This window comes from Oncorhynchus mykiss, chromosome 24, assembly GCF_013265735.2.
Source record: "Oncorhynchus mykiss isolate Arlee chromosome 24, USDA_OmykA_1.1, whole genome shotgun sequence".
In the NCBI taxonomy this organism is placed as follows: Eukaryota; Metazoa; Chordata; class Actinopteri; order Salmoniformes; family Salmonidae; genus Oncorhynchus; species Oncorhynchus mykiss.
Window position 1 is genome coordinate 13,513,704 of NC_048588.1, and position 21,683 is coordinate 13,535,386.

Sequence of the window (21,683 nt, forward strand, 5' to 3'; positions counted from 1 at the left end):
GGGACAGAAATGCCTGGTGTGGAAACGTACGTCCGCGTGTGTGTTAGGGATAGGGTTAGGACAGGAGGGTTAGGGTTAGGGTTAGGGTTAGGACAGGAGGGTTAGGGTTAGGGTTAGGGTTAGGACAGGAGGGTTAGGGTTAGGGTTAGGGTTAGGACAGGAGGGGACAGAAATGCCTGGTGTGGGTTAGGGTTAGGGTTAGGGTTAGGACAGGAGGGGACAGAAATGCCTGGTGTGGGTTAGGGTTAGGGTTAGGGTTAGGACAGGAGGGTTAGGGTTAGGGTTAGGGTTAGGGTTAGGACAGGAGGGTTAGGGTTAGGGTTAGGGTTAGGACAGGAGGGTTAGGGTTAGGGTTAGGACAGGAGGGTTAGGGTTAGGGTTAGGGTTAGGACAGGAGGGTTAGGGTTAGGGTTAGGACAGGAGGGTTAGGGTTAGGGTTAGGGTTAGGACAGGAGGGTTAGGGTTAGGGTTAGGACAGAAGGTTAGGGTTAGGGTTAGGGTTAGGACAGGAGGGGACAGAAATGCCTGGTGTGGAAACGTACGTCCGCGTGTGTGTTTCTACTTTTTCACCCGTTAGGATAAAAATGTTCTTCCACATTTCCCCTGTGAATGAATGAATGAAATGTGGTTTTCCACCAGCAGGTAAAAGGTGTGGTGGGTATTTATTTAACGGTTTAAACATCATCCTTCTTTAACCCCCACTAACAACCCAAATTTACTCACCAAACAACCAGGAATAAAAATGTTTAACCGCGAAGTGGTAAATTTAGCCGCCTGATTCACAAACCATTGGCAGATGTGCACTTTTAAAAAAAAGAGAGGGAGAGAAAAAAAACCTGCAAGCCTGAAAATAAATGGCTGAAGACACAGGTTTGTTTGGTTAACGCAAACAGTGCTCAGTGAGGGTTGTCTATGGTGAGAGTGCACGTGTGTGTGCGTATGCGCTTATCCACGTGTGTGTGTCCGTTACAGTGTGTGTGCGCATGGGGGTGTGTTGACCGCGTGTAAACGCTACCTTGTGGTTTCTGAAGTTTAAACACACTCTGTGACGGAGGCTGCTATACAGGCTAGCCATTGTCACTGGTCCACACTGGGAGGCTTATAGCATAATGTATAGCCACAAGTACCCAGGCCTGGGGAATAGTCTGGCCCTTTAAAATAGCCTGTTAACTTCACCTCACTTGCGTCTGCCTCTCACACCGGCCCATTCACCCTCAGTTAGCTGTCTCATTAATTCATTTAGGCTCGGGGACTGTTTGGCTTCTTAGGTGAAGTAAAGATTAAGACTTTTTCTGGAGGTTTAAACAATCATATGGCATAAGGAACCGAAACACCTGCATGGTTCTCCTCTTGGTGAGGGTGATATGTGTGTTCTACCTGCATGGTCCACCTCTTGGTGAGAGTGATCTGTGTGTTCTGCCTGCATGGTTCACCTCTTGGTGAGGGTGATCTGTGTGTTCTACCTGCATGGTCCTCCTCGTGGTGAGGGTGATCTGTGTGTTCTACCTGCATGGTCCACCTCTTGGTGAGAGTGATCTGTGTGTTCTACCTGCATGGTCCTCCTATTGGTGAGGGTGATATGTGTGTTCTACCTGCATGGTCCACCTCTTGGTGAGAGTGATCTGTGTGTTCTACCTGCATGGTCCTCCTCTTGGTGAGGGTGATCTGTGTGTTCTACCTGCATGGTCCTCCTCGTGGTGAGGGTGATCTGTGTGTTCTACCTGCATGGTCCTCCTCGTGGTGAGGGTGATCTGTGTGTTCTACCTGCATGGTCCTCCTCTTGGTGAGGGTCCGTGTGAGCTGCGTGCCGTCTGCTGACCAGTGTTAGGCTTCTCCAACACATACGACCACTAGAGAGAGACAGAGAGAGAGAGAGACAAAGCGAGAGAGAGACAGACAGACAAAGAAAGAGAGAGAGACAAAGCGAGAGAGAGACAGACAAAGCGAGAGAGAGAGACAAAGCGAGAGAAAGACAGACAAAGAAAGAGAGAGAGAGAGACAAACAAAGCGAGAGAGAGACAGACAAAGAAAGAGAGAGAGAGACAGACAGGCAAAGAAAGAGAGACAGACAGACAAAGAAAGAGAGAGACATACAAAGAAAGAGAGAGAGACAGACAAAGAAAGAGAGAGAGACAGACAAAGAAAGAGAGACAGACAAAGAAAGAGAGACAGACAAAGAAAGAGAGACAGACAAAGAAAGAGAGAGAGAGAGACAGACAAAGAAAGAGAGACAGACAAAGAAAGAGAGAGAGAGAGACAGACAAAGAAAGAGAGAGACATACAAAGAAAGAGAGAGAGACAGACAAAGAAAGAGAGACAGACAAAGAAAGAGAGAGAGAGAGACAGACAAAGAAAGAGAGAGACAGACAAAGAAAGAGAGAGACATACAAAGAAAGAGAGAGACAGACAAAGAAAGAGAGACAGACAAAGAAAGAGAGAGAGAGAGAGAGAGAGAGAGACAGACAAAGAAAGAAAGAGAGAGACAGACAGACAGAGAGACAGAGAAGGAAAGAGGAAGTTAGAGAGAGACAGAAAGAGATTGTTGAGTAAATGGCAAAAAAATTGTATTTGGTAGTACTGTACTTAATCAATGCACAATTTCAAACAATAAGACAGATACTGTGCAGCCACAAAGGGCTATAAGGGGTACAGTAAGCCAGGGCGGTTAGGGATAGAGAGAGGGGTGGGGGTGAACAGGGATAGGTGCAGTATGGGGGTAGTGGGGGGTTTGGTTGGGTGCATGACAGCCCCCCCCCCCCCCCCACCCCCCCCCCCCATGTAAACTGTGTGTAAGAGACACGGGTTGAGTCAGGGCCCAGACACTGAGCTGTGATGAACTGTGAGACACTGAAGGAGCGTTCAGGCCTGCCAAGTCCAGCACTCGCGCTCGTAAACATGCACTCTGCTATCCTCATCTATTACAACTAGCCAGAGTTATGGGGGTGGGGTGGGGTGGGGTGGGGGGGTGGGTGGGTGGGTGGGGGTGCATGAGCACACAATCAAGAGCCAAAGAGTGATTACCCAAACCTTTTCCTTTCTTTCAAAAGTTATATTTTACTTGTGTGTGTGTGTATGTGTGTGTGCGTGTGTGTGTGTGTGTGTGTAGTGGAGTTATTTTGGTGTATTGGTGTGAGTCAGTGACACCCATCGAGGCAGCTGAGAAGAGGCTGCAGCTCCTACCAACTCCCCAGCCTGCCGTTTGGAACACACCACACCACCACGACAACAGTTACTCACTAAGGCCACTAGAACCCCCCCCCCCCCCCCCCTCTCCAAGATTTTCCTTCGCACTCTTTTCTTCTCTCACTGCTCTCTCTCTCCTCTCTCTTAGCGTTCTGCAGAGTATCACACAAAGCCTATTCTGTTATTTGGCTTCTGGTTTAGAAATCCAGCCTGTCAGAGGGCTTATGATTGAGTTGAGATAGTTTGAGCTTGCAGTTGTGTTTTTTCAACCTGTTAGGGTGCGTGTGAGAGAGAGATCTCAGTGTTGATGGATGATATTTGGGGCTTGATTTATGGAGGTCAGATTAGCAATGCCAAACTTAAACAGCTAGCTACACAAGAACCAGGACTGTAGTGTGTTAAAGGGAACTCTCCTGCTTCCCCACTCAGTCTCGTCTGTCGCTCTTTACCCTTCTTACTCAACTATGTCTCTCATTCTCCACCGTCTCTCTCTTTACCCCTCACTACCCTGTCTCTGAACCCCTATCTAGCCCCCCTCTGTCTCTTCTTTACTCCTCCCTAACTCCTTTCACCCCTTCCCTCTCTCCTGTCTTTGTCCACAGTATAAATTAGGGACATTCCTCCATGTGCACCCAAAGACAGCGATGACCTTCCCTTGGTGATCTTTAACCGCTGACCCCTCTGCCTCAGCCCCTTCCATTGTGCAGGTGGCTGGCAGGGCTCACCAGCTTTACCAGCCATCCCTTTTTTCTGTCCACCCCTCTCCTCTGGTCTAGTCTGTGACCCCTGACCTCTATGCCTCAGTTCTTCCCTGTGTGCAGGTGGCTGGCAGGGCGGAGGCTGCTTGCAGAGGGAGAAACTGCTAACACTAACATTACCCTAACGCTGCCTGTTAGAGATTGGACGGGACGCCAAGTGCTGCGCTGCACAAATAAGGTCTGTGTTGGTTTCATGTGCTGAGGTGTGGCTTTATATACGGTCTCAACCAGCAGGTTGGGGCTCACTCTCTCTCTCTCTCTCTCAGAGTGGCCGGTGGCCACGGTCAAAGCAGAGGATTTCCTTGGTCAGCTTCCTCCCTAGTAGTAAAATTAAGAGACTCTCTTTACCAAAAAAAAAAAGACTCTCTTTACCAATCTGGACAATACATTTCTTGTTAAACTCATATCAAATGGTGGTGTTTTCTGTCATTTCGCTTCTGCACGGCCTGCCCCTTTTACCTCTACCTCTCCCTCCTTCCTCATAAATCCTGCCATAGAAATGACTTTCCTTATTTTTCGCTGTGCGCGTGCGTGTGTCTGCTGCAAAGATAAACAGGGTCCGGCCACATAAAGGCCGCTGCAGGGCTTTGAAGTGTACTTTCATATACCTTTCGTCCAAACATCAGCGCCGTGCTTGGACAGGCTCCACCGCCAACGAGAGCATACACGCTTCAAATAATAATACCCCATCTATTCTTCAGCAAAAATCCAAGCCGCTCCGTTTTAGAGCTCCCCTGAGGGAGAGGAGGGGGCGGAGGGGGGAGAGGAGGGGGCGGAGGGGGGAGAGGGGGGTCAGAGATGCAGCTGAATGTATACACATGATATCAGCCTGAGAAGCATTTTTGGATTTGTGCTTACCTAATACTTTTAACACATTGGGCCATTTGACTCCTGCTGCAGCAAGCATACGTTTGTGCGTGTATGAGAAAGAGAGAACACGGGTGTAGATTTAAATGTATATAAGACAGATGGTGGGGTGTGTAAATGTAATGTATTCACAGTGTGAGTTAGTGTGTGTGTGTGAGATGTGTGTGTGTGTGTGTATGTGTGTGTCTAAAAGGTGAGAATCCCCGGGATCTCAGTTGCACTTTTGTCTGAGTTGTCAGGCAGTGAGTGAGTTTAGGACACTGGGGGGAGTCCTGTAGCTCTCGTGAGAGAAGAGTTTACTCTACCTCTTTCTGCTCCCTTCTCATTCTACCCTCCTCCCCTCCCCCTCATAACCTCCCTTTCACTCTCCTTTCTCTACCTTTATCTTTCCCCAGGACTAGTCCCCCTATCACTCTCTCTCTTTCTCTCACAAAAGGTGTCAGCATTAGGTAGTACTGTAGCAAGTGTTTCCCAAAAGCACAGAGTCCAATTATGGCCCTCTTTAAGATCCCGGGGGTCCACTCCACAACATAGATCTGTCGACATACTGTCTCCAGACTGCAGGAGTAAATCAGGACCTGTCCAGACCTGGAGCACTGCTGGTTCACCTCTGGGCCACAGAGCTCCACTCCAGGACTCTCTGCTCTCAACCACAATTCACTATTAGGAAGGTCTAAGCCATAGACAACCATAGAGAGCTTGAGCCATAGACAACCTTAGAGAGCTTCAGCCATAGACAACTATAGAGAGCTTCAGCCATAGACAACTATAGAGAGCTTCAGCCATAGACAACCATAGAGAGCTTCAGCCATAGACAACCGTAGAGAGCTTCAGCCATAGACAACCATAGAGTGCTTCAGCCATAGACAACCATAGAGAGCTTCAGCCATAGACAACTATAGAGAGCTTCAGCCATAGACAACCATAGAGAGCTTCAGCCATAGACAACCGTAGAGAGCTTCAGCCATAGACAACCATAGAGTGCTTCAGCCATAGACAACCATAGAGAGCTTCAGCCATAGAGAGATGAGTGATAGAGGGTGAAATAGGGAAGAGAGGAGCGAGGGAAGGGGAGAGAAGGATGAGAGGAGGGATATAAGGGCTGAAAGGGGATGAGAGGAGCGATGGAGGCGGATCAGTCAGCAGCAGATTTGCTGACTAGTTTGATTGGAGCCAAAAGGGATGATCCTGGCCCTGCTTCAACCACTCTGCTCTCTCCTTGAGAACACTGGACTAGCTAGGGGATATTCACAATCACTCTGGAAACTGGGGAGGGAGAGAGAAGGGGGAGCAGCAGGAGAAGGGGAAAGCCCTGTGAAGAAGAAGGGTGGAGGGGTGCTGGTAAGGGTCTGCTCTGGTCACTGAGCCCTGTCTATAATGGGCAGCTTTGTGGCCAGAGGGAAGGTGACAGACATGACGTGGAGCTCTGCTGAGGTCTGTGGGAGAGAGGGGGGAGGAGAGAAAGAGAGACCCCTAGCTCTTACAATGAGCTCATGCACACAGACAGCACACAGCAGCATAGCACTATACAACATACACACAGCAGCATAACACTATACAACATACAGTTGAAGTCAAAAGTTTACACACACTTAGGTAGGAGTCATTAAAACTCGTTTTTCAACCACTCCACAAATTTCTTGTTAACAAACTACAGTTTTGGTAAGTCGGTTAGGACATCTACTTTGTGCATGACACAAGTAATGTTTCCAACAATTGTTTACAGACAGATTATTTCACTTATAATTCACTGTATTACAATTCCAGTGGATCAGAAGTTTACATACACTAAGTTGACTGTGCCTTTAAACAGCTTGGAAAATTCCAGAAAATTATGTCATGGCTTTAGTTTAATTTACATCATTTGTCAATTGGAGGTGTACCTGTGGATGTATTTCAAGACCTACCTTCAAATGCAGTGCGTCTTTGCTTGACATCATGGGAAAATCCAAGAAATCAGCCAGTCAACCTCAGAAAAAAAATGGTAGACCTCCACAAGTCTGGTTCATCCTTGGGAGCAATTTCCAAACGCCTGAAGGTACCACGTTCATCTGTACAAACAATAGTATGCAAGTATAAATACCATGGGACCACGCAGCCGTCATACCGCTCAGGAAGGAGACGCCTTCTGTCTCCTAGAGATGAACGTACTTTGGTGCGAAAAGTGCAAATCAATGCCAGAACAACAGCAAAGGACATTGTGAAGATGCTGGAGGAAACAGGTACAGAAGTATCTATATCCACAGTAAAACGAGTCCTATATCGACATAACCTGAAAGGCCGCTCAGCAAGGAAGAAGCCATTGCTCCAAAACCGCCATAAAAAAAGCCAGACTACGGTTTGCAACTGCATATGGGGTCAAAGATCGTACTTTTTGGAGAAATGTCCTCTGGTCTGATGAAACAAAAATATAACTGTTTGGCCATAATGACCGTCGTTATGTTTGGAGGAAAAAGGGGAAGGCTTGCAAACTGAAGAACACCATCCCAACTGTGAAGCACGGGGGTGGCAGCATCATGTTGTGGGGCCGCTCAGCAAGGAACACAATACAACATATACTGCTCGCATGATCATTCAAAGAAGTAAAGGATATACACACACCTGTCTAGAGAGTTAACATGGGTGTGTTAACCTGATTCACCTCACTGACTTGTTCTTTCCCTCTTTAACGTCACTGACTTGTTCTACTGACTTGTTCTACTGACTTGTTCTTTCCCTCTTTAACGTCACTGACCTGTTCTACTGACTTGTTCTACTGACTTGTTCTACTGACTTGTTCTTTCCCTCTTTAACGTCACTGACTTGTTCTACTGACTTGTTCTACTGACTTGTTCTTTCCCTCTTTAACGTCACTGACTTGTTCTACTGACTTGTTCTACTGACTTGTTCTACTGACTTGTTCTTTCCCTCTTTAACGTCACTGACTTGTTCTTTCCCTCTTTAACGTCACTGACTTGTTCTACTGACTTGTTCTTTCCCTCTTTAACGTCAATGACTTGTTCTACTGACTTGTTCTTTCCCTCTTTAACATCACTGACTTGTTCTACTGACTTGTTCTTTCCCTCTTTAACGTCACTGACCGCTATCATTTATGAAAGTAGCACTTTGTCCCCTCCCCCTTGTCTTTTCATTGTCTGGATCCCTCTTTCTTGTAAGTTCAAACTCAAGCGGTGTTCCACAGACTATGGGTTCCAGCATGCAACCACCTACACACGCAGGCATACATACAAAGAAACACACTTCAACAGAGACACACACTTGTACACACACAAGAAGATAAACTCAGTCACTCACTCAAACACAAGCCCCCTCTCGCTTACACACACAGACAACAGACCAGTCAGACAACATTGCCGCCCTCTTTAGGGAACATTTGCTCCCGCCCTCCGTTTCACTGCACATACGTTTGCCATTAAGATTGGCAGGTGCTGTGAGCCTGCCGCTTCTCCCTACTGCTGTAACGTGCCACAGCGAGCTGCAGGGAAAAATACTTCAAACTGATCTTAAAGACATGGAGGCGGTACCTCCTCAAATCCCCCATCCTCACTACAGCACCAGCCAGAGAGGCAAACTTCTCTCTAATAGATAAAGAGAAAGATGGTGATTTTAAATAACAGATCGGTCCTCCCTTCACCCTTGCTCTGAGTTCTCTCCACCTGGAGCAGTACTTTGGGCTGGGGGCTGTAGGGAGGACTTGGCTGGGACTGCAGAGGGGACTGGACTGGTCTGGGGCAGGGAAGGGGTTAATGACACATGTTTGGGCTAATGGCTCCCAGCGGAGCTATCTGCTGATTCAGCCCCATTACATCAGACGCATTAAATATGTCTGCACTGACCGCTGCAGACAGGCCTGCTTCTCCTCACAGCACGCTAATCGGCAGGGTGGCATGTCCCCCATCTCCCAGGTCTCCCCCTCCTGAAGGCCTCCCTACTCTAAAGGGAGAGAATAAAGGAGGGGAACAGAGTGAGAAAGAAGGAGAGAGCAAGTGCGCGTGTGTGTGTGTGCGTGGTTCCCCTTTATCACTGTTTAAACCCACGGTCTCGCTCGGAAGACCTAGTCTAGCATTGGCTTAACTTAATAAAGTTAGTTAGCCTAGCTCTGGTCTATCATCGACAGTGTGGCTAATTCTATAAATCAACGTGGCTAACATTTGGATAACCTATAGCTATTAGGTACACCAGTGTGGCTAGCCTATAGCTTGGCTAACATGATAAATCAGTTTGGCTACTGGAGAGCTGGCGGCTTGAAGAGCCCAGCTGGCCTCAGTTAGCCTCAGTGTTCCTGAGAGACGACCTGGCAGGGCAGGTATGGGGTGTAAATCCCTACACGAACCCTCACATTAATGTACACTACCACACTGGCATGGACAGACACACACGTGCGCACACACACAATCTTGATGGCACTCATAACTCAATATTTTGTCGATCCGCTGGACAGGGTTGATGAGAGCGGTTAATAAATAGCAGCATAGCATCTCCGTCTGATTGATGCACACTGAGGGAGGGAGTCGGACCATTAGAAGACCCATAGAGCATTTCCTGTACACACACACCATCTTTCTCTCTCTGTTCCCCAAACTCTGCCAGCTGCAAGAAGCACCAAACAAACAGCAAGCCCAATAAAGGGGAGCCTAATTCTGCTGCTAGTAGAACAGTGTGTGTGTGAAGGCACAGACATCAATGGAGTCTAACACTCATGGCTTGTTCTCTGCAGACATCCACAAACAAGGAGAACAATGCTCACATTTTCCACTGTTATTATTACTGTATCTAGTGTCACAGCCGTGTCATTATTCTTGTAAGTAGTGTAAGAAAGGCTAAAAGTAATCCATGTGTTGAGGTGGAGGATGGAGAGGTGGAGGAGGTAGAGGTGGAGGGTGGCCCATCAATCTCTCAGCAGATTAGGAGGAGTTGTAAACATCGCTCTGCAGTGACCTGGGCCCCCCTCACAGGCACATGGAGCTGGGGCTGTAGTAGCTGGGCTGTGTTGGGTTGTGCTTTGTGATCTGGGTTGGTACTTTGGCCTGTGCTGAACTGACATGGCAAGGCTTGGATGTGTTCTGGGATGTACTGGTTCGTGCTGGGGGCAGGAGGTGAAGAGGTAAGGGGCTGGAGGTGAGGGGCTGGAGGTGAGGAGGTATGGGGCTGGAGGTGAGGAGGTAAGGGGCTGGAAGTAAGGAGCTGGAGGTGAGGAGTAGAGGGGCTGGAGGTGAGGAGGCTGGAGGTGAGGGGCTGGAGGTGAGGGGCTAGAGGCGAGGAGGTAAGGGGCTGGAGGTGAGGGGCTAGAGATGAGGAGGTAAGGGGCTGGAGGTGAGGCGCTGGAGGTGAGGAGGTAAGGGGCTGGAGGTGAGGAACTGGAGCTTCCAGATAGGGAGAGGAGCTGTAGGGACGAGCTGACCCTGTTTAGAACACCTCGCCAAGGTGGAGGGGGTGCTGACCCCGTACAAACCAACCCCTCCTTTGGCCTTGTCCACCCCTCCCCAGGGGCAATCCATCATACCAAACACACACATACAACCGTCTGCCAGACCTAAAACTATATCTGTAGATAAAAGTCTTTAAGTGGGAGTAGAGAGGCAAAATGTCAAGGGCTCTTTGGGAGCAAAATGATGTGCATCTCTTTCTAATAAAGCCTGGCCCACTGCATTAAATTACACGCTATCAAACAGAACCAAGACTCAGGCCCATAAAAGAGCTGCTTTGAAACGTCCCATGGCACCGCATAGTCTGAGCTTCCTTAATCACACTGAGACTCACACACACGCACTGCTCAGACACTCTGTCTGTCTGCCCACTGTCTCAGAGAGAGAGACACACACACACACACACACACACACACACGCACACACGCACACACGCACACACGCACACACGCACACACACACACACACACACACAGACAGACACACACACACACACACACACACACAAGCGCACTGATCCACTTTTTTTTTGTGTAACCAGTCACCTGTGAGGAGAGCATATCTGTGTGCAAAACTCAAGTGGCACTCTATTCTCAGCCTCTGGTCAAAACTAGTGTACTACTACATAAGGAATAGGGTGTAATTTAAGATACAGCTTGTGTATTTTGTACCCCGGCAATAGGAACTTATTCAGTAAGATTGTAAAATAAACCAGCAGTCAGGAAGGCCTAGTTCATCAGCACTGGAAGAGCTCTCCACAGAATCCCTTTCACATTACCTTCTCTCTGCCTCTCTTTGCTGTGGCACTTTTTCGTCAAAGTGAGGGTATTCCGAGGTTCAAAAATTCAGGAGCCCGGCTTGTGTGTGAGAACGAGAGAGCAAGTGTGTGTGATGCAGAGCATTCTAGAGGGAGCCAGGATTGCGTCCCCTCAGTGAAATTCAATGCCTTAATAACACTGTATCCATAACACATCCCAACTACGTTTCCGTCTGTCAAAAGAAATGACACAATAAAGGTTCCAACTCCCGTCTACCTAGAGACCATCTTTCAGTCTCCGCTAAACGTGAAACATTAAGCCATTCTTAGAAACTGTCTATAATAACACACAATAGTCTGTATATAGAAGTAAAAGCTGGAGATAAACATAGGCTGGTGAAAAGCAGGCCATCTCTCTGCATTGTAATATAGGCTTGGCTCCCAAAGACACAGATCCTTGGCCTGGGGGTTGTATCGAGTGGCACAAGTCAGAGATTTGGCAGGATAGGAGAGGGTAATGATATACACATGGCTTCATGCTGGAGCCTCAACACAGTAACCATAGACACATGCTGGGGCCTCCTGGGACTCATCAGCAGGGCACAGCTGTGTGCCCGCCAGCAGAATTAAATTAGCACCACTCAGTTGGGGGCACTACACAGTTGGGGGCACCACTCAGCTACGAGCACCAATCAGCTAGGGGCACCACTCAGCTACGGGCACCACTCAGCTACGGGCACCATTCAGCTACGGGCACCACTCAGCTAGAGGCACCACTCAGCTAGGGGCACCACTAAGCTGGGGGTACTACTCAGCCAAGGGCACCACTCAGCTGGGGGCACTACTCAGCTAAGGGCCCCACTCAGTTGGGGGCACTACTCAGTTGGGGGCACTACTCAGTTGGGCGCACTAGTCAGCTAGGGGCACAACTCAGTTGGGGCACAACTCAGCTAGGGGCACCACCCTGTTGGGAGCACAAATCAGCTAGGAGCACTACACAGTTGGGGGCAAAACTCAGTTGGGGGCACTACTCAGCTAGGGACACCATTCAGCTAGGGGCACCACTCAGCTAGGGGCACCACTCAGCTAGGGGCACCACTCAGCTAGGGGCACCACTCAGCTAGGGGCACTACTGAGTTGGGGCACTACTCAGCTAAGGGCACCACTCAGTTGGGGCACTACTCAGCTAGGGGCAATAGTGAGTTGGGGGCACTACTCAGCTGGGGGCACTACTCAGTTGGGGGCACTACTCAGCTAGGGGAACCACTAAGTTGGGGGCACTACTCAGCTAGGGGCACCACTCAGTTGGGGCCAAGACTCAGCTCGGGGCAATCCTCAGTTGGGGGCACCACTCAGTTGTGGCACTACTCAGCTAGGGGCACTACTCAGCTAGGGGCACTGCTCAGTTGGGGCACAACTCAGCTAGGGGCACCACTCAGTTGGGGCATCACTCAGTTGGGGCACTACTCAGCTGGGGGCACTACTCAGTTGGGGCACAACTCAGCTGGGGACACTACTCAGTTGGGGGCACTACTGAGCTGGGGACACTACTCAGTTGGGGGAACCACTCAGTTGGGGCACTACTCAGCTGGGGGCACTACTCAGCTGGGGGCACTACTCAGCTGGGGACACTACTCAGCTGGGGACACTACTCAGCTGGGGACACTACTCAGTTGGGGGAACCACTCAGTTGGGGCACTACTCAGCTGGGGGCACTACTCAGTTGTGGCACTACTCAGCTAGGGGTACTACTTAGCTGAGGGCATCACCCAGTTGGGAGCACTATTCAGCTAGGGGCACTACTCAGCTAGGAGCACTACTCAGTGAGGGGGCACTACTCAGCTAGGGGCACCACTTAGTTCGGGCACTACTGAGCTAGGGGCACTACTCAGCTGGGGGCACTACTCAGTTGGGGGCACTACTCAGCTACGGGAACCAATCAGCTAGGGGCACCACTCAGCTAGGGGCACCACTCAGTTGGGGCACAACTCAGCTGGGGACACTACTCAGCTGGGGACACTACTCAGTTGGGGGCACTACTCAGTTGGGGGCACTACTCAGGTGGGGCACTACTCAGCTAGGGGCACTACTCAACTAGGGGCACTACTCAGGTGGGGCACCACTCAGCTACGGGAACCACTCAGCTAGGGGCACTACTCAGCTAGGGGCACCACTCAGTTGGGGGCACTACTCAGTTGGGGGCACTACTCAGTTGGGCGCACTAGTCAGCTAGGGGCACAACTCAGTTGGGGCACAACTCAGCTAGGGGCACCACCCTGTTGGGAGCACAAATCAGCTAGGAGCACTACACAGTTGGGGGCAAAACTCAGTTGGGGGCACTACTCAGCTAGGGACACCATTCAGCTAGGGGCACCACTCAGCTAGGGGCACCACTCAGCTAGGGGCACCACTCAGCTAGGGGCACCACTCAGCTAGGGGCACTACTGAGTTGGGGCACTACTCAGCTAAGGGCACCACTCAGTTGGGGCACTACTCAGCTAGGGGCAATAGTGAGTTGGGGGCACTACTCAGCTGGGGGCACTACTCAGTTGGGGGCACTACTCAGCTAGGGGAACCACTAAGTTGGGGGCACTACTCAGCTAGGGGCACCACTCAGTTGGGGCCAAGACTCAGCTCGGGGCAATCCTCAGTTGGGGGCACCACTCAGTTGTGGCACTACTCAGCTAGGGGCACTACTCAGCTAGGGGCACTACTCAGTTGGGGCACAACTCAGCTAGGGGCACCACTCAGTTGGGGCATCACTCAGTTGGGGCACTACTCAGCTGGGGGCACTACTCAGTTGGGGCACAACTCAGCTGGGGACACTACTCAGTTGGGGGCACTACTGAGCTGGGGACACTACTCAGTTGGGGGAACCACTCAGTTGGGGCACTACTCAGCTGGGGGCACTACTCAGCTGGGGGCACTACTCAGCTGGGGACACTACTCAGCTGGGGACACTACTCAGCTGGGGACACTACTCAGTTGGGGGAACCACTCAGTTGGGGCACTACTCAGCTGGGGGCACTACTCAGTTGTGGCACTACTCAGCTAGGGGTACTACTTAGCTGAGGGCATCACCCAGTTGGGAGCACTATTCAGCTAGGGGCACTACTCAGCTAGGAGCACTACTCAGTGAGGGGGCACTACTCAGCTAGGGGCACCACTTAGTTCGGGCACTACTGAGCTAGGGGCACTACTCAGCTGGGGGCACTACTCAGTTGGGGGCACTACTCAGCTACGGGAACCAATCAGCTAGGGGCACCACTCAGCTAGGGGCACCACTCAGTTGGGGCACAACTCAGCTGGGGACACTACTCAGCTGGGGACACTACTCAGTTGGGGGCACTACTCAGCTGGGGCCACTACTCAGTTGGGGCACTACTCAGCTAGGGGCACTACTCAACTAGGGGCACTACTCAGGTGGGGCACCACTCAGCTACGGGAACCACTCAGCTAGGGGCACTACTCAGCTAGGGGCACCACTCAGTTGGGGCACTACTGAGCTAGGGGCACTACTCAGCTGGGGGCACTACTCAGTTGGGGGCACTACTCAGCTGGGGGCACTACTCAGTTGGGGGCACTACTCAGCTACCGGAACCAATCAGCTAGGGGCACCACTCAGCTAGGGGCACCACTCAGTTGGGGCACAACTCAGCTGGGGACACTACTCAGCTGGGGACACTACTCAGTTGGGGGCACTACTCAGCTAGGGGCACCACTCAGTTGGGGCATCACTCAGTTGGGGCACTACTCAGCTGGGGCACTACTCAGTTGGGGGCACTACTCAGTTGGGGCACAACTCAGTTGGGGGCACTACTCAGTTGGGGCACAACTCAGCTGGGGACACTACTCAGTTGGGGGCACTACTCAGCTGGGGACACTAGTCAGTTGGGGGCCCTACTCAGCTGGGGACACTACTCAGCTGGGGACACTACTGAGTTGTTGGAACCACTCAGTTGGGGCACTACTCAGCTGGGGGCACTACTCAGTCGGGGGAACCACTCAGTTGGGACACTACTCAGCTGGGGGCACTACTCAGTTGGGGGCACAACGCAGCTAGGGGCACTACTCAGCTAGGGGCACTACTCAGTTGGGGGTGCTACTCAGTTGGGGGCGCTACTCTCAGTTGGGGGCACTACTCAGTTGGGGGCACTACTCAGTTGGGGGCACTACTCAGCTAGGGGCGCTACTCAGCTAGGGGCACTACTCAGCTGGGGGCACTACTCAGCTGGGGGCACTACTCAGTTGGGGGAACTACACAGCTAGGGGCACTACTCAGCTGGGGGCAGCAGTACCGACTATACCTTTAGCACCACTCAGCTAAGCGTCTCCTGCGGCCAACAGTAACAGCAGCAGAATGAGTTAGGGACAGCCACCGGAGGACTGGGGCGGGGGGGGGGGGGGGGGGTCAAAGATCAGGGGGTGAGGTGGTGACACATCTCCCATAAGTGTGAAGTGTGTGTATTATTTTTGTGCGTGAAAGATAGTGTGGGTGTAGTACTCCATCTATGAGTGTGTGAAAAGTGTGTGTTTGTGTGTGTATGCGTGTGTGTGTTGAGGGGAGGGTTGAGAGAGAGCGAGAGAGAGGTTATTAATTCTCCTGAGCAGCGGCACTCGTGGCAGATTCTAATTAGATTACCCATCTCAGGGCAGAGATGTGAGCCAGCAGGCCGGGCCAGGTTACCCCCCGTAACACTGAGGTGTGTGTGTGTGTTTGTGTGACCCTGGTGTAGTACACACACTGTTTATTGGGAGTCATGGCAGGAGAGTACTGACTGGAGAAGCACTAACAACACATATACTTACTGCTGTCAAAGGGTAAAATGTCTGGCTCTTACTTTTTTACATAATACCTTAGTTTTCCTGCACACACAAACAGGCATCCACACTAATAAATAGGGCTGTGACATAATTGAATAACCGTGTAACTGATGGGTATGGATAAAGACCATCATTTTAAAAAAATTGCCAATCCACTCCAACTTGGAATGGTTTCATTTGATAAGGATTTTTTTTTTCTTAATTTACAGTGTGTTCGGAAAGTATTCAGACCTGTTGACTTTACCACACTTTTGTTATGTTACAGCCTGATTCAGAAATATCTAAATTGTTGTTTTTTTCATAATCAAATCTACACACAATACCCAAATACCCAAAGACAAATCAAAAGCAGACATTTTTGCAAATGTATATAAAAAAATTCAAAATATTGCATTTACTACCAGTCAAAAGTTTAGACACAGCTCATTCAAGGGTTTGCTTTAGTTGTACTATTTTCTACATTGTAGGATAATAATGAAGACATCAAAACTATGAATTAACACATATGGAATCACACATATGGAATTTATTTAACACTTTTTTGGTTACTACTTAGTAACCAAAAAAGTGTTAAATAAATCAAAATATATTTTATTTTATTTATTTTTTTGTTGAATTTTTACCCCTTTTCACCCCCTTTCACCCCCTTCACCCCCACCCCTTTTTTACCCCCTTTTCGTGGTATCCAATTGTTGCAGTAGCTACTATCTTGTCTCATCGCTACAACTCCCGTTTGGGCTCGGGAGAGACGAAGGTTGAAAGTAATGCGTCCTCTGATACACAACCCAACCAGCCGCACTGCTTCTTAACACAGCGCGCATCCAACTCGGAAGCCAGCCGCACCAATGTGTCACCGCGCACTGTGCCCGGCCCGCCACAGGGGTCGCTGGTGCGCAATGAGACAAGGACATCCCTGGCATCCCTGGCATTCTCTCAACCAGCTTCACGTGGAATGCTTTTCCTTCACTGTGGTCCAACTCATCCCAAACCGTCTCAATTGGGTTGAGGACGGGTGATTGTGGAGGCCAGGTCATCTGATACAGAACTCCATCACTCAAGTGCAAACCAGATGGGATGGCGTATCACTGCAGAATGCTGTGATAGCCATGCTGGTTAAGTGTGCCTTGAATTCTAAATAAATCACAGACCGTGTCACCAGCTAAGCACCTCCACACCATCACACCTCCTCCATGCTTCACGGTAGGAACCACATATGTGAAGATCATCCGTCCACCTACTCTGCGTCTCACAAAGACACGGCAGTTGGATCCAAAAATCTAAAATTTGGACTCATCAGACCAAAGGACAGATTTCCACCGGTCTAATGTCCATTGCTCGTGTTTCTTGGCCCAAGCAAGTCTCTTCTTATTATTGGTGTCCTTTAGTAGTGGTTTCTTTGCAGCAAATCAACCATGAAGGCCTGATTCATGCAGTCTCCTCTGAACAGTTGATGTTGAGATGCATCTGTTACTTGAACTCTGTGAAGCATTTATTTGGGCAGCAATCTGAGGTGCAGTTAACTCTAATGAACTTATCCTCTGCAGCAGAGTTAACTCTGGATCTTCCTTTCCTGTGGCGGTCCTCATGAGAGACAGTTTCATCATAGTGCTTGATGGTTTTTGTGACTGCACTTGAAAAAACTTTCAAGTTCTTGAAATTGTCTGCATTGACTGACCTTCATTTCTTAAAGTAATGATGGACTGTCGTTTATCTTTGCTTATTTGAGCTGTTCTTGCCATAATATGAACTTAGTATTTTACCAAACAGGGCTATCTTCTGTATACCCACCCCTACCTTGTCACAACACAACTGATTTGCTCAAACGCATTAATAATGAAAGAAATTCCACAAATTAATTTTTAACAAGGCACACCTGTTAATTGAAATGCATTCCAGGTGACTACATCATGAAGCTGGTTTAGACAATGCCAAGTGTGCAAAGCTGTCATCAAGGCAAAGGGTGGCTACTTTTAAGAATCTCAAATATAAAATATGTTTATTTGTTTAACACTTTTGGTTACTACATGATTCCATGTGTTATTTCATAGTTTGATGTCTTCACTATTATTCTACAATGTAGAAAATAGTAAAAATAAATAAAAACCTTTGAATGAGTAGGTGTGTTCAAACTTTTGACAGGTACTGTAAGTATTCAGACCCTTTACTCAGTACTTTGTTGAAGCACCTTTGGCAGCATTTACAGCCTTGAGTCTTCTTGGGTATGACACTACAAGCTTGGCACACCTGTATTTGGGGAGTTTCTCTCATTCTTCTCTGCAGATCCTCTCAAACTCTGTCAGGTTGGGTGGGGAGGGGAGGGTTGCTGCACAGCTATTTTCAGGTCTCTCCAGAGATGTTCGGTCGGGTTCAAGTCTTGGCTCTGGCTGGGCCACTCAAGGACATTCACTCCTGCGTTGTCTTGGCTGTGTGCTTAGGGTCATTGTCCTTGTCCTTTCCCTCGATCCTGACTAGTTTACCAGTCCCTGCCACTGAAATACATCCCCAAAGCATGATGCTGCCACCACGCTTCACCACAGGGATGGTGCCAGATTTCCTCCAGACGTGATGCTTAGCATTCAGGCCAAATAAAGAAACCAAGATTGAACTAGACCAGATAATCTTGTTTATCATGGCCTGTGAGTCCTTTAGGTGCCTTTTGGCAAACTCCAAGTGGACTGTCATGTGCCTTTTACTGAGGAGTGGCTTCCATCTGGCCATTCTACCATAAAGGCCTGATTGGTGGAATGCTGCAGAGATGGTTGACCTCTTCTCCACAGAGGAACTATAGAGCTCTGTCAGAGTGACCATCAGGTTCTTGGTCACCTCCCAGATCAAGGCCCTTCTACCCCGATTGCTCAGTTTGGCCGGGTGGACAGCTCTAGGAAGTCTTGGTGGCTCTTCTTCCATTGAAGAATGAGGCACTGTGTTCTTGGGGACCTTCAATGCTACAGACATTTTTTGGTACCCTTCCTCAGATCTGTGCCTCTACACAAACATGTCTCGGATGTCTACGGACAATTCCTTCAACCTCATTGCTTGGTTTTTGCTCTGACATGCACTGTCAAAAGTGGGACCTGATATGGACAGGTGTGTGCCTTTCCAAATCATGTCCAATCAATTGAATTTACCACAGGTGGACTCCAATCAAGTTGTCTACATCTATGGAAACAGGATGCACCTGAGCTCAATTTCGAGTCTCATCAGGCTGGGTCCTAGCAATTCATTTATGTTACAGTCATTTACGTTCTTATTCTCGGAGTGGAAATGTTGTTTGCAGAGTTCACAACCTGCTACACTTATGAGAAACACGGTTTGGTTTATTTCATAACATAATTTACGCGCTCCATGTGAGCATGTGTCTGGTTTCTCTTTCCTGTTAATGTTGACTGAGCACGCACAGAAGTACATGGCCTACTTCTCGCAAATGTCAAATGTAGGAAAGTGCCCAGTTGGGCTTCTGAGTAATTTTTTTTCTTCACCTCACACAGTAAGTAAACTTAGTCAGTTTTATCTATTCAAATGATAATAAATAGTTACAGTACTTGACAAATATTTCCAACACTCTAAACAGGCTATGGACATGTTGCGTGTATTTGTTCCTATTTTAATGATTGTCAATTTCATATTCATACTATATAATAGCTGTCCCCTTCATACTTTCCTTTTCAATTCATTATCTTCAAGCCTACTTTTGGAAAGCCTAATACGTTTTAAGGAAAGGAGAAATATTTGCTCGTGTCTGATATACGCTGGTGGCTTTGATTGACGGGTGCTTTTGCTGGGGTGTGGGTTTGCAGATTCTCTATAGTCTATTCAGATAATGTCCCAAAATAACCTGTTGGGACTCAATCTCTTTAATAAGATTCATATTCTCCTGTCATGATTTAATCTTGTGAAAGGCCCATTTTCAGTAGCTTAGTCTACATTATTCATCTAATTACGGCGTCCTCGCTTGCCACTGCCATCGAATGACCGCAGTAGCAGGGTTTGTGATATGCGAATATTTCGGGGAAAGTGTGAGAACCTATCGGACTTCGTTTGAACAGTTTTGTGCTTCGAAATAGGATCTGTATTTACATTTTTTATATGCACAAAGGACAAGGTAGCACATATCTTTATTTTGACTCCGTTAATGTTGTGTCAATACGAAAGATCCTCTCCAACCTGGAGTTTCTTAATTTGTTGATGAATATTTATAAGTAATAACCCGAATAATAATGATAATAACGAGGTGTAATGGCTTGTTTCAAAAGGTTTTATTAAGAATCATATCCCCCTACAGCATGCTCTTACGAATATCAGACACAGTGGTGGAAACAATACCCAATTTTCATAGTTGAGTAAAAGTAAATATACCTTAAACGAAAATTACTCAAGTGAAAGTCACCCAGTAAAATACTACTTGAGTAAAAACCTAAAAGTAATTTTGTTTTAAATATACTTAAGTATCAAAAGTAAAAAATAAAGAATAAATACATTTCAAATTCCTTATATAAAGCAAACCAGACAGCATAATTTTCAATTTTTATTTTATTTATTTACTGATAGCCAGGGGCACTCCAACACTCATAATTTGCAAACTTCATTTGTGTTTAGTGAGTCTGCCAGATCAGAGGCAGTAGGGATGACCAGGGATGTGTGTGATTTAGACAATTGCCCTGTCCTGCTTAGCATTCAAAATGTATGGAGTAAAAAGTACAGAATTTTCTTCAGGAATTAAGTAAAGGTAAAAGTTGTCAAAAATAGTAGTAAAGTACAGATACCCTAAAAACTACTTAAGTAGAACTTTCAAGTATTTTTACTTTACACCACTGCAGACACACACATGAACGCACAAAAATTACGACAAGACCATTACTTATTCGTGGACGCAAACAGATCCATCAAATTATGCCATTTGTGGAGGCAATCAATACATTTGTCAATGTCAAGAAGTAGAGCTTGTCTATGTGGAACAAAGAGGGGAGAGAGAAACTCTGGGGACCAGCCAAAATCTTCGACCCCTGCTCCTACCCCCTACCCCTTTCCTTACCTCACCCCTCCATCCCCCAATCTCCCCTCTCACCCTGGCCTCTCCCCTGGTCCCCAGTAATAGCATAATGAACTTGGCAGCCCTGCTTGTTACGCCACTGAGCTTGGGCCATGTAAATAAGCGGTGAAAATGAAGTGAAACACCAATAAACACTGGTCTTCAGCCCCCCCACACACACACGGAAGCATGCACACAGATGCAATAACACACACCAAATAGATAAATACAACATCTCTCACCGCAGTACACAACAAACTTTGTGTGCTTTCAGGGTCAAATTAATAATTTAGCTGAATGTAGAACCTTTTATTGACATTGATATTAATAAAACGTCTCTATATTCAGTACTCTATATCCCAAACTCTATAACTCTATATACTGTACCTCACTCACTTTCTCTTTGCATCTCTGATCCTGATTTTTTTATACCTCATTTCCCTTTTAAAACATTTCACTCCTTCGAATGACCTGCATCTTGCCTCCCATTACATCCTCTCTCTCTTTCCTTGTGTGTGGAGGTAGCGATTTAGTGGTGTGGGGAGTGATGACTGTCAGAGGGCCTGGCATGGCACTGTCTCAGGCTGTCATACATCTTACCCCACACCAGGCCAGAGGGGGAGTGAGGGGAAGGGGTGAGGAGTTTGGAGAGAGGACAGAAGGGGGGGTAACCACCATCGTTTATGGAGACCATTTCTCCGAGTCCCACTCTCCAGCCAACTTCACAGGATATATTGGACAGATCCACACTACATTTCTCCATCAGCCGTCCCCACTTTTATTTTTACTCTTTTTCACGCTCTCTCCATTCACTTTCCAACATGGCAAGCCTGAAGCCC

The 21,683-nt window shown here is 48.2% G+C and overlaps 1 protein-coding gene across 1 annotated transcript in view; it reads right to left on the bottom strand.

Annotated features, from left to right (window-relative positions):
- LOC110503790 (intraflagellar transport protein 80 homolog) overlaps window positions 1-21,683 on the bottom strand; it is a gene marked incomplete at its 5' end in the record, with an annotated part of 70,754 nt that overhangs the window by 38,223 nt on the left and 10,848 nt on the right. Inside the window, 1 exon segment of the mRNA XM_036961068.1 lies at window positions 1,763-1,850. Coding sequence (XP_036816963.1) covers window positions 1,763-1,850 — 88 coding nt within the window.